Genomic DNA, 13308 nt, shown 5'->3' with positions numbered 1-13308 from the left:
GGCAACAAAAAGCACACCTTGTGAAAAAAAGTGCAGACATTGAAGGAGTACTCACATATTTCTTCATTGTGAGCTTGAAATCACCGTGTTGGGCAAAGTTCTTCCTCAGGATTTTGTGGTGGAAGTCACTGTCCCATATTTTGCAGGTCACACTGTAATGCATGATTGTCTTGTCGGCGCACACATCGGTGTGGTTGTTGATGTAGTCAATCCCGCATGCAACTACGTTCGTCGACATTTTGCCGTTTGGCCTCACGGACTCAGCAAGATCACCAAGGTCGACGTATGTCGCTCCGCATTGAATGACTTTGGTTCTGTCCAAACATGAGCTGTATGAAAACATATAACATGGAAGGATCATGCCTACTAAGTAAAAAAAAATTATGAAAGAACTAAAACAATATAACATAGAAAGTACGAAGGATGTGAATGGTAAAAAGGGAGCAAAGCAAAATGAGATGTTATGGGGTGTGGTCGTTTACGCTTTCAGCTCCTTCATGTGCTTGCCGCTGGACCTCGCATTTCCAAACCGCTTGACGATATCGTACAGCTGGGTTTGTTCTTTAGTGGCCCTGAATTTGGGCTCGTAGTCTTCCGCGGGAGGTGGGTGCACTACCCTCTGCTGCCTCACAGAACCAGGAGTGGCACTCCTAATGGTATCCTCAGATACCGTGTCTGCAGGCACGTTGGAACTTGATTGCCCTTGCCCTCGTGAGGACTTCCTCTGCAATGCTGCCTCCTCAAGCATGCGGTAAGTTTCTTCAAGAGACGGTGAAACCTCCTCGGGTGTGGCTGCAGTGATAAAAAAAAGTGGGTTAGGATACCTAGGAAATCAAAAGCAGATGGATTGTGAGAAAATATGGGGTGCATGATGTGAGTTGTAGGTAGGAAAAAGTGGGGCAGTTGCCATGTGTGGTCCAGCTGTAGTGACCATGTCATAGCAACTACAGTTGCCATGTAGTTGGAATGTAGTTGCCATCTAGTTGGAATGTAGTTGCCATGTCACAGCAACTACAGTTGCCATGTTGTGTCAACTGCACTTGCCATGTGATTGCTTTATGAAAAAATGCAGCATGGAAACAAAAAAATGCAGGTGACATGGTGTTGAATCAATTCCAGTTGCCATGTGTGATGCACTGTGTTTGCCATGTTACGGAGACTACGGTTGCCATATTGAATCAACTTCAGTTGCCACATGGTTGCCCAAATGTAAAATGCAGCATGGCAGAAAAAAAAAGTAGGTGACACGGTGCATCAAATCCAGTTGCCATGTCATCGCATGTCAGTTGCCATCACAAGTGAGAACCCCCCAAAACAAAAAATATGATTGGGACAACAGTGAAACTACACAGACGTGTGCAAGAAAAATCATATGGACATGGCAAGTGTACCTGCCACAATCGGCTCTGCGAACTTGACAGCCTTCCTGCCCTCGACCATTGGCTGCGCCATCATTGCAGGCATGCCTCCTGGGAATGCAAAGGCAACTGGCATAGGATCTTGCACAACTGGTTGATCTTGACTGATGCCAAGGTTGAAACTCGGTGGGGTAAAGGCCATTGGGTGCCTCTCATTCCTGCTGGCCGGACCACGAACGACTTGCGGGGCAGAATCCAAGGGTGAGAGATCAACAAACATATCTGAATCAGCCGCTGCAGAATGATCGTCCTTATTTGCAGGGCGGGGCGTGTTGTCAGTGGTATCAACCGTAGCTTTCATGACAATCTTCTTGTTTGGGCTGTAGGGGACACCGACATTGACTGGGAGCCTGGAAGTGCGCAGATTTATGCTGGGGATTTCCACTGCAGGAAAAGGCGCAGTCTGCTCCAGGTGTTCACCTGTGTCGCTCGTGCCCGGCTTGACACCTGCATCAGTTGTGCTCCGGTCTTCAGGTTTCTCCGTCACATTGCTTTTGGCAGGTGGCGGGAACAGTGTGGACGCAGGAACAAAACCAGACTCGTCTCTCCTGCTCCTGGCTACTGTCGGTGTGTTCGGTATGTCTGTTGGTTGCTTGCGGGGGCTACGACGCCTAGGTGGTAGACCAACACGCGAAACAGTCGCCTTAGCAGTATCTGCACCGCCAGGAGCTGGAGCTGTTGTGCCAGGACTCTCACCTGTAGATGGCATGTCCTTGTGAACTGCCGCCTCGACCGCTTCTGTCGTGGACACAGGAGTGCCACCGCGCACGCGCTTGGAATCAGTGTCAGATGAGCGGGAATCTTCCTTGCCTAGGTTCGTCTCGGGAGCATCCACTTCAACGCTTGCTGATGGGGTGGCATGACTCACAGCAGCATCCTTCATTGCCAGAAGGGTTGGCAGTATTTCAGCTGTCCTGGCAGATACCGACTCGTCACTCCCCGATGTACGGATGCCTATTGTTGTAGGCTGCACATCTGCAGCCGGCGGAGATGGTCTGCCACTTGCATCGGAGTTGGTGGGAGCGGTCAACGGTGCAGCAGCAGTATTGTCGACTGGTGCCTCCTGTACATCTGAGTTACCCCCTGTTGACAACTTTGAATGCATGCGTTCGAGCGGGTCCTTACTGATATGCTTGGACCCACACGTAGTAGTCTTCTTCACCCTGCAAAAAAAATGAAGCGCATGAAAAAGGTATTTAAAAATGAAACAAAATTATGTTTGCCTTGGTAGAAATCTTAAGAAAATGGAAAAACAGGTGGAAAAGCTGGCAGTTGCCATGTAAGGGGAACGTCAGTTGCCATGTTAGCAACCTTGAAAGAATGATAAAAATGTCTGATCTGCCATGAATGCAATTTCAAACCTAGGCGTGGGATGAGCTCACAAGACAACGGTAAAAAGATGGCAGTTGTCATAAGGTACATTAAAGTTACCATTTGGCCTACATTCCACTTGCCATGTGAAAAACAAAAATAGAAGTTGCCACACGTTTAGAAAGTAAATAAAATATCATTTGGTAAAACAGCGGTTGCCACGTGGGGGGCGATGACAGAAGACAATGTGACAAGCTAAACGAATGCATTGGAAAATCAAAAAATATAGCGCTATGTCAATGAAAGCGGATGAAGAAACCTACTTCCTGACTGCCTTCCTCAGGTCTGGCAACATGACAGGATCCCCGGTGTTGGTTGTCGTCATGCGAGGAGATGTCCTGGTGGAAGTGGTATCACCGGCAATGGGGGCACCTTTGTTCAACCGAGCAGAAACACGGGTTGGTGTTGGCGCCTGTTTCTTCGTAATTGCTCGTCCACCAGCTGTCGGCTCGCTGCACGTATGAGATGGAGGTCAAAAAAAGAGGTGGCAATTGTCAGTCAGCAATCTCGTTGCCGCGTTTGACAGAACACAAGTGCAAAAAAGAGGATGAGTCTGTTCGAAGAAAATAGACAAAGCAAAAAGCTAAGATGAAAGTCGAACCTCTTCCTGGCAGCTACAGGGTCGGTCCTAGACCTCTTGCCAGCAGAAACTTGCCCAGCACCCTCTGGAGCCATCCCCCTCTTTGATGGCAAAACCCCTTCGCCTCTCACAGCCGTGTGTTGTTTGACTTTATCCGGTTGGGGGACATCTGTTGCATCCTTGCCCTTGTTACCACCTGCGCGAACTTCAGCGTGTTCATCATCATCGGTGTCCTCTTGCACATTATCCATGACATCATCGTCATCCTTGCTGAGACCAGCGTCTCCACCTAGTTCATCTTGTGTGTCAGCGGGCTCCTGGGAACTGTTGTAATCATACCGGCCACGGCAACCAGTTGGCCGGTGTGTACGTTCTGGGACGAATGAAGTGAATTGCCTCGCAACCGCGTCGTCGTCAGAGCCACTGAGGGACGTCCACCCCTCAACCAACTTCCCGAGCAAGCCAGTCATTCCAGATGCAAACTGCCCTATTAGCTGCTCAACAGGTGCCCTCGCCTGTACACAAAACAAAGAGGCATCAATGACAACCCCGTATTGCAATCACTTGCACGACATCGAAAAATACTCCACGGCAAACCATATATGTAGATCTTTTGATTACCTCTGAAGGACAAGACGGAGCTGAGTGCACGTCCATCCACTTTTCAAATTTTTGAGGCCCCCCAAACACGCTGTAGTCTATAGAATGCTTGGCCATCAGCTGGGGAGAAAGAAAAAAAAGTAGCAATGATATAAGAGAGAGAATGATGAACACTGACTAGCAGTTCATGTGTTGCAAAAAAAAGAAGAACTAACCTGCAGTTTACCATATTTGCTATCAGTTACCCTGTCTGCAGCAAGCACGGCCTTGACAGCATCAATAGTCCACGCAGAAACAGCAAACTTGTGCGCAGGCGGCAGGCCTCCTGTCCCAGTGAAGTCCACGGTGGACAGATCAAGGCAGTCGACGTACATGAGCTGATGTACAACAATTTTAAAAAGAAAGAAAAATCAGTTGCGGTCATGGTATTTTGCGACAAATAACAGGATAAAATATATGGTATTTTACAAAGAATATGCCATCTGCATGTGCTAGTTGCCATCATAGAGTGATGGCAGTTGCCATCATAGTATGATGGCAGTTGCCATGTTGTCATGTTGGCAGTTGCCATCACAGTATGATGGCAGTTGTCATATAGTCATGATGGCAGTTGCCACATAATCAACATGGCAGTTTCCATCTTGTTATGATCATGTTGACATGCATGAATAAAGATGTGTTAAAAAATAGTGTTCACATAAAGGACCGGTAAAAAAATACCATTAAATGCAGTCGACAACCCTTCTGGTACACCTTGCTTGCAAATGCATCATGCAGGAAGTCGGCAATGAACTTACACCAGTTCATGTTCTTCACATCTTTCAGTTTCGCCTGCACCGCATAAAATTCAGGACAAGGAGTTGCCGCGTCAGAATTCCAATGGAAAAAACAACAAAAAAACTGTCAGTGACTAGCTTGCACATGACATCGGAGCAAAAAAAATTGAAGGAAAAATAATGTAGTAAAGATAGATCATTCACCAGGATGGGGAAGCATTTGTTGCTTGGGCGAAGAGAAGTGGTCGGCGCGAAAACGGCTGAGATGAGGTACATGAGTAGCTTCATCTTGAAAACATCTCCGTGCGTCGTCATGGCCTCCAACGAATCTGCCACTGCAGTCGTGTTCGGCATGGATTCCAACCCAGGAAACAAACGGGGGAACAGCGCTTCCTCGATCTCGTTGTTGACCTCGTACGGGACTTTGATATGTCCACGGGGCACACCCAACATGCAGAACATGGATTCCTCATTCAGCGGTAGTCTTCCGCGTCCCGGAATCACGAATTCTCTGGAGGCGGGGTCGTAGATCTCACCAAGCCAATCGCATACAGGGTTGACAAGGTTCGTGCACCGGACAGCCATCATAGACTGCATACCCATCTCAGCAGCAGCCCCCTTCTGATCGTCGCTGAATTTGTCAGTCAACGCAGTCAGTCGTTCTTGGGAGGCTCTGTTGCGAATACGTTTCTTCTTCTGCAAAAAAACAGACATAAAGTGATCAGTTGTTGCCATGTTTTTACAAACAAAAACAGGATATCAGTTGTTGCCGCATTTTGCAATGTAATGAAATTTTAGTTCGTGCCAGACGATTGCGGGCTCAAAGGTGTCAACCATTAACATACATCAGGAAGAAGGGGTGTGTGTGTGAACATTTACCTCATCACCCTCTTTTCTCCGCCCAGTTGCCCGATTACGCTGTGGTGGATTCATGAAATCATCATCATGTTTTGACGATTGCCACGAGCCATTCTGCTGAGATGGGAACTTACCAAATTGTCATGGTGGAAAATGTAAATGCAAGGGGGTCAGCAAAAACACTTGCCGCATGCAACGCATACGTATGGCATCTGAAACATTTGATATACAAATTCGGTTGCCACATTGTGCAGACATTTTGCCACACTGTCTTATATGCAGAAATGGCAGCAGGCAATCTGTTCACACTCTATTTGCCACACTGTCTTATATGCAGAATGGCAACAGGCAGTGTGTTCATACTCTATTTGCCATATCATATACTACCTAGATGGCAACAAGCACACTTTAAGTGCGCAGTGGTTGCCATCCAGTGCACTTGGCTCTTGAATGCCCACTGACTACCGATTGTGGCAACTGTCACACCGTGGTTGCTGTCACGTAACATTCAGAAAACACACTGGCTGCAATGGCACTTGGCTCTTGAATGCCCACTGACTACCAATTGTGGCAACTATCACACCGTGGTTGCTGTCACATAACATTCAGAAAACACACTAGCCGCAATGAAAATAGAATGGTTGTGGCACCTAACACAGGAATTCAGCAATCTTAGTTGCCACACGGAAAAAAGAGCGTGTGTTTGGTAAATATCACATTAGTTTAGCAGAATTAGTTGCCACATGGAAGAGCGTGTGTGTGGCAAGTATCGCATTACTTCAGCAAAATTAGTTGCCATGTGCGAAAGCTAACATGTGGCAACTAACACAGTCGTTTTCAGTAATTTGTTGCCGCAAGGGGAAACACGTTTGTGGCAACTATCAAATATGTTCAGGGAGTAAGTGGTCGCGCAATCATGATAGTTAATGTAACTATCAAGTTCGCCTCATTCTGCATTTTCAAAAACCAAACCAACTAGATCTAGGGTTCAATGGCAATTACTTCGACTTCAAATTCACCCTCGAAATTCTCCCACGAACTCACTGCAAAACACAAAATCAAACCAACGCGCATCAAAAACTACCCGGAAGACACCTGCTCAATCCATATGCAAAAACTAGTGCGTGCCTCCGAACAAGCAGAACCACGCCGACGATGCCGCCGCCGTGGCCGCGACGAAACTGGCCAATGCAACCAAAAACGTCTAGCAGACGACTTCGACGCCGGCGGGAACGCCGATGCATCGACGAATCGCCTGAATCTCTACAAATCTCGATCGAGGAATCGAACAGGGAGGGAAGGGGAGGAAATGCAGGAAGGGATTGCGAGGGGTGCATCGAGCAGTACCTTCAACCCGCAGGCGCTCCGGCGAGCCGCTCCGTTCCGGCGAGCACCACCGACGGTCCCGAGCACCGTCGATTCTTCCGCCTTCACCGTCGCCTTCTCCCCTCTCCTTCTCCTTCGATAGTTGGAAATGCGAGTGGGTTCTGCCAGTAACTGCGGTGCAGAAGAGTAAATGGGAGCGTGAGGGGGAGGGGGCAGAGGCGTGCGACGTCAACCACAGTCGAAGCGTGGCGTGCGGGCGCATTGCAGTTCCACCGCACGACTCAGATGGCAACCGCTGACCGCGGGGTGGCAACCAACGTGCGGGCGAACCTACTCGCACACCGCACACGCGCCTCATCCTACGTGGCACAAAAAAATCACCTGGTTTGTTTCAAGATTCATGCACACACCTGCCAACGATGATGCTTGCGTGTGGTCGGGATGGTGAACGCCCACACGTGTGGGCGTTAACATTTTCGAAAAAAAATATCCATCCCCAATTCGTGCGGGCACGCCATCCTCCGCCGTGCCGTCCTCCCCGCACCCTGGCCTGTCTCCTCTCCGCCGCGCCCTCCTCCCCGCGTCATCCGAGTCCTCCGGACGCGGTTCGCCGAAGGCGAGGCCCAGGCCGCCGCGCTCCTGGCCCGCGCCGGCCGGTTCGAGCGCACGCCGCCGACCGCGAACAGCTGCTCATCACGCTCCTCTCCGCCGCGGGAAACGGCCGGGAGGAGGAGGACGCGCGGGAGGCGGGGCAGCGTCCGATCCGGCCGAGGCTTACGGCGACACGGATGCGGAGGCTCTGGCCGCGGTCGCTACGCTCCCTCCGTTCACTACCTTCCCGTGAGCTTACTTCCACCCTAGCCTCTCCCCCTTTCCTCTTTGTTTTTTAACTGATTCCCAACTGCTTGATCAATCCCGCTCCTCTGCTCCTGCAGGATGGCTTTATCTGTTCAATTGCTTAATTTGGTTGTCTTGTCTTACCTGAACTGCAAGGGAACCAACATACATGGCATGATGGATGGAGATCAGTAGATGTTTTTTTGTTCTGTTCACATGCTTTCTAATAGTTTCCATAGGATTATAGGCATGAGCTTTGAGCAATAGGCATAAATCTGTTGTAATCAATCAAAGGCAGTGAGAACGTTTACTGAAATCTTTAGAAGTTGCGATCCTCTGAATTGCTTTGATTGAACGTCCAACGAGGATCTCATCTTATAGTAACTCTGAAACATTGTATTGGTAGTTTTTATCTTTACACTTTTGCCTTCTGTACATACTGGATTGCATTGTTTAGGACATGACACAGCGCTGCAAGCAGCTCATGAGAGTAGTTAGCAAACGCAAATCATTGTATATGTCACTTATGCTTCTCTTAATAGAAAATAGTACTATTTTGGAGAAGGGCATCTGGCTGACTTTCAATAAAACTCTTCAGGTTTTGTTTGGTGAGATTCTCTTCAGAAAACAAGATTTGTATTGGTGGTAGATCGACAGCAACTGACAGCATCTTCGTCATCCGCGGTGGCAGTGCCGTCCGCGCAGAATGCCTTCTGCGTCCGCGCCTCCGCCACCGACACCGCCACGCAGCCAATGATGTCAGCATGTGGTGAAAAAAGGGCCCAAGTGAAAGGTCGACCAAGCTGTAAAAATTCAGTGAGAGGAATTTTTGTGCTCACAGCTCACACCATGGCGTCCGTTGCCTCTGTTCTTACTTTATTATTTTGTTTTTCCCTTCGTCGTTTTTTCACGTCGCCTGACAAGAACAAGAATTGCAAAGAAGAAGTGAAAAGAAAACACAGAACAAAGGATGAACGCCAGAGAGCACTACTATATATTTTTCCCCCAAAATATGATGGGCAGTGGTGTGCTTGTTTGCATTGATCGCATGGTGGCCAGCACTTCACCACACATCTGACGGCGACTGTTTTATCCATGAGGTGGAGGATAAGGTATTCACCTCTAAAATCACACTTCCGTTTTCCTGTTTCCATCTGAAATATGGATTACCAATATACTACTCTCACTTGGATTTGCACATGAAAGCAGTATAAATACTTTCACCGAACTGTACAATTTGTTGAGCCAAGTGTCGAGTCTGATATGGCATCTTTGTGCTTTCAGAGAAGCGCATCTCTGAAATTCACAGTTTTGAACCTAAAGAGACACATCTAGAAAATGATTGCACGAGTGGTTCCAGTGTCATGTACGTCAACATGGTAAGCATGTCTTCTTTTCTGATTCTAAGTTGTAAAAGTATTCCATGCTACTATTTGTTGACCAGAATTGGCTACCAGGTTGGAGATTTGGGATCGGATGCTGCGCCAAGAGCGAGGGACAGAGGTGCTGAACTAACAGCAGGGGGGAGGGTGATTCTTCAGGTACCAACATGGCTGTCGACTAGAGAATTTAGTTAACCGTTTGCTTTACTTGAAGCTCCAAATTGTAGTTATTTTATTTGTTCACTAATTTGGTATAATCCTAATCTAGGAGGACTATGATTGTATGATATGAGATCCTGACATTTAGCAATAATAAAAGTCTGACACTGAATGGTTCTTTTCGGAAGTACAGTTGTAAGATCTATGATTCTAGCTTCGACCTTTAACTGGACAGTACTAATTGGACATATAATTGATTATTTATGCACAACAAGATATTCTGTTTGTTTTGGTTTTTCAATCAGATTCATCTAGCCCTTTGTTGACTTTCTAATTGTTCCACCCTCTACCTCTGAAACTCAGAAATCAGAGAAAGGTCATTGGCATATCCCTATCTCTGACGAAAATTTGCTAGCGAGGAAGAGGACCAGAATGTTTTTTCTATTGTTGGGGATATACATAATACATATAGATAAATTTGGACCATTTATAACAGAGATTTCTTGCCAAAAATATTAACTCTGTCCAGCAGTGGGCACTGTCAAGGTAATAACAGGAATTTGCTGAACCTAATTGAAAGAAAGAGGGATGGTAATCCGATCGAGAACATTCTCTAACTAAAATAGACTTACGAACAATCAACAATATCAAATAGTTTCAAATTAACAAATGTTGTTTGATTAAAATACTGATTTAAGAATTTGGCGAATCTATAATTCTCTACATAGAGCCTGTTCGGAAATGGTCTGGCTCCTCAGAATCCTCGACTCCGGCTCCTGCTCCCGAAATGCTGCTCCTCGTAAAAAATAGCGCTGAAAAAAAACTGTTCGACAGACAGCTCCGCTCCTTGATTCACTCGTGGCGGGTGGAGGAAACAGAAACGAGCGAGTCGTGTGGCCACTCTGAACCGTTTCCCACTTGGCGGTGGCAGTTCCTTTGTAAATTTTATCAACTCCATGATATTGAAGATCTGAGATCTGAGAATTAGCCGCTCCACAAAATTGCTCAGCAGCCCGCTTCACTCCACGTTTTCAGCTCCGTGGAGCTCAAGCGTTCGGCGCCGCTCCACCAACTCCGGGAGTGGAGTTGAGGAGCAGAGAGAAACCGAACACACCCATAATCACTTGGTGCATTGTTAGACCACTTGGGGACAATATCATCAATTTCTTGCATGCTGCAATAATGCAAGTTTAAAAAGCCAGTTTCTTGTGTTTCTTATTATCTCTGTGTTCAGCTAACTGCCAAGAATCATATAAGGATGCATCTAATGAGGTAGATTTTGTTTATGCATTTTTTAAGTGTAGGGATGCTGTATCTGATTAACAAAACATTGTTCAACCTTCTATGAGTCCACCTCTTCCAGAACAGGCATCCAAGCATTTTGGTCTGCTACCAGTAAGCTGCCAGAGCAAGATAGCTGGGAGTCTGGGATGTCGAGTCGTTGAGCCGTCCAATGCTAAGTTCGCCGGCGGAAGGAGAACATCCGTCAAGCCGTCCGTCGCCTGAGGCGGCTACGCCAGAGGTATGTCTCCTCTTGAAAGTTAATCGCCTGAGCTGTCCATCGCCTGAGCCCCTGTTTCAGTTTATTTTTTCCGCCTCGCTGCTCAACAGGTCCGTGGGTTACTACTCCTTTGCTCTTGCTGGCGACTGGCCTCCAGAGTAGCACTTGCTTGAGATCTGATCTAGAACTGAATTGTGCCCTGCTTTGCTGTGGTCGTATGCTCTGTGTCCACCGATGAGTTTCAGATACAGATTAGGACCAAAATTGGAGTAGGTTCAGTCGCGCAAATGTTGTATCACTTTGTCATGGGTATTGTGCTGTTGAATTGCTTGTTGGACTGTTCAAACTAAAGTCGTCCAGTCAGTTTGCTACAATGTTCATTTGTTTACTTTGGAAGTTCTGTAGAATTTGGGCCTGATCACTTTCGAATTTGTCTGTGGTTTGAGATTAATCTTTCTGAGATGTTAGAGAGTGGGTCCAAGGATGGATCTGCCCATCAGTGTGCAGAGGATCTTCTAATTCCTGCAGCTAATCTTGATTCATGGATATTGTGTTTGCTCTGTGGCGCATTATGTTTCAGTTTATTTTTTCTGAAAAATTGGCGCTACTTCTGATTGCTCACAATTTAAGTTTTGCTGATATACACTGGAGGCATTATACCAACAACTTTCTCTGTTTTTTTTATGTGTGCTACTACAAATACAAGCACACAGCTTACAAACACACGGCTTCCGCTGGCTTGGCTAGCTTTGTACGTCCACTTTGCGCTACAAGTCGCCTTTCTACGCTGTCTTACAATCTCGTAGTACAGACCATGCTCCACCTGAGGTGCGCCCGATCTCATGCCAAGCTAACTACGGTTCTGTCGTTTTGAAAAAGGCATGAACTTTCCTTTGTGCCTGCAACCATAGGTTCCATCATCATTACCTTGCGTGTATATGGACAGCTTGCACTCTTTAGGACTGATAGATGTGAAATTATTAGATCTTTGCATCAATTACAGGAACAGCACAATGTAAGATATGCAAGTTTATCGAGAGGAATGAAAAGAAAAAAAAAGCACATGTATGGTTTATTTGGCATCACCAGCTTTTGTGTTTTCAGTGTACATCTTAGCCTATGTAAACTGCAAGTTGAATAAAGTGTGCTCTCTTTCTCTAGAATACTTTCTTTAATAAATGTAGAACATAAAAGCCTGATCTTAATAAGCGAGACCTCAAGTTGTTCTTTCAAGATAGATTCAGATCAAACCTTTTCAAAGTAAAGATCCCTCGGCCAGAGACTTAAGTTACTCCCGTGAGTACATACTAAGCTTTAGTAGAAAAACTTGTTGATTGACTGGAATCAACGAAATTTCGATGCAACCAACTGCAACAAGTGGCAGCATGAACTAGCTATGAGCAATATTTATAGGGTACTACTAGCAACCGCCAAGGAATCCGTCACAAAAACATGTCAGGCAGCTAGGCATGTGAGTGAGATGTGTGTCGGTAACATTGGATGTTTGTGTGTAAATGTAAATCAAGAAAAATGATTCTTGGTATCTAGAGAAGAAATACACACACACACACACACGAGAGAGTAATTCATAGTGGATATAAAAATACCTATTAATGTTGTGCGTGAGTTGACTCGACATGCTGCAAGATCTTCTGATTTGTTCTCTGAAGGTGACCTCAGAGTATAGCGTTGCATATTCTTGAGGCAATTGTGATTCTCTGTTTTGTTAGGACTAAGATGCTTGAACATGTAAGCAGTACACTATCAAGCAATAGAGATCTTTCTCGTACTGACTACATGCTGCCATTTGGGCCATACACATTGTTTAGTAACTAATCAAAAAGTGTCAAAGGCTAGCTACCAAAGCAAATCTGAATCTGCTAACTATACCACTACTGCCACAACTAACCAAGGTTGGAGCATAAGAAAGAAAGGAGGGGTCGCCAATTTGAATGCTAAGGACAAGCTTCCATACAGCGGCTGCACGTCCACCAACCGCCATGGTTGGAGCCTGCGGGAGGAGGGGTGGGAGGGAACAGGGAGGAAGCAGGAGCCACCCAAGGTCCTGTTCATACGACGACGCAAGCGGAAGACATAACGTTGCGGCCACCGGAAGCGTTATTCTTTCTGCCCTTGTCTTCCAAGAACGAGGGGGGCAAGGGAGGCGGCGGCGGCAGTGGGGAAGAAGAATGGGGAACGGGAAGAAAGATTGAGTTTGTGCGTGTTGTGTGTGTGTGGGTGTGGGTGTGTGTGTGCGCGTGTGCGTGCGCGTGTGCGTGCGCGTGCGCGTGTGTGTGTGCGTGCGTGCGTGTGCGTGTGCGTGCGGGTGTGCGTGTGGGTGTGTGTGTGTGAATAAAAGTATTTCAATGGGTTAAGCTCAAAAATCAGTTCAAAATAAATTACAAATGAAATACAATATTTCAAAAAACGTTCGTCACCATAAAAATGAGAATTAACTCCAATTTCTTAAAAAACACCTTCTCAAAATTAAAAAATATTC

General features: G+C 46.6%; 1 protein-coding gene and 1 long non-coding RNA gene across 10 annotated transcripts; one reads left to right on the top strand and one right to left on the bottom strand.

The window, feature by feature from the left end:
* Positions 1 to 4154: 4154 nt before the first annotated feature.
* Positions 4155 to 5189, bottom strand: LOC125506927. The gene is made up of 3 exons (XM_048671634.1): positions 4950 to 5189; positions 4690 to 4800; positions 4155 to 4346 (listed from the first exon to the last, which is right to left on the bottom strand). Exons 1-3 carry the CDS (start codon positions 5097 to 5099, stop codon positions 4155 to 4157), a joined length of 453 nt encoding a protein of 150 aa, XP_048527591.1. The 5' UTR covers positions 5100 to 5189.
* A 2205-nt stretch (positions 5190 to 7394) lies between these two features.
* Positions 7395 to 11374, top strand: LOC125508444. 9 transcript variants are annotated; one of them, XR_007283481.1, is made up of 6 exons: positions 7395 to 7769; positions 7865 to 8374; positions 8458 to 8878; positions 9051 to 9145; positions 9224 to 10829; positions 10919 to 11374. It is a non-coding gene; the product is annotated as an uncharacterized LOC125508444 (long non-coding RNA). The 9 variants fall into 9 exon arrangements; XR_007283478.1 differs by having other exon boundaries at positions 7397 to 7769; positions 8365 to 8374; XR_007283479.1 differs by having other exon boundaries at positions 7398 to 7769; positions 8365 to 8878; positions 9224 to 9307; positions 9417 to 10829.
* Positions 11375 to 13308: the final 1934 nt, after the last annotated feature.

Source organism: Triticum urartu, chromosome 5, assembly GCF_003073215.2.
Source record: "Triticum urartu cultivar G1812 chromosome 5, Tu2.1, whole genome shotgun sequence".
In the NCBI taxonomy this organism is placed as follows: Eukaryota; Viridiplantae; Streptophyta; class Magnoliopsida; order Poales; family Poaceae; genus Triticum; species Triticum urartu.
The sequence above is the reverse complement of the archived record's forward strand: the minus strand, read 5'-3'. Positions and strand labels throughout refer to the sequence as shown.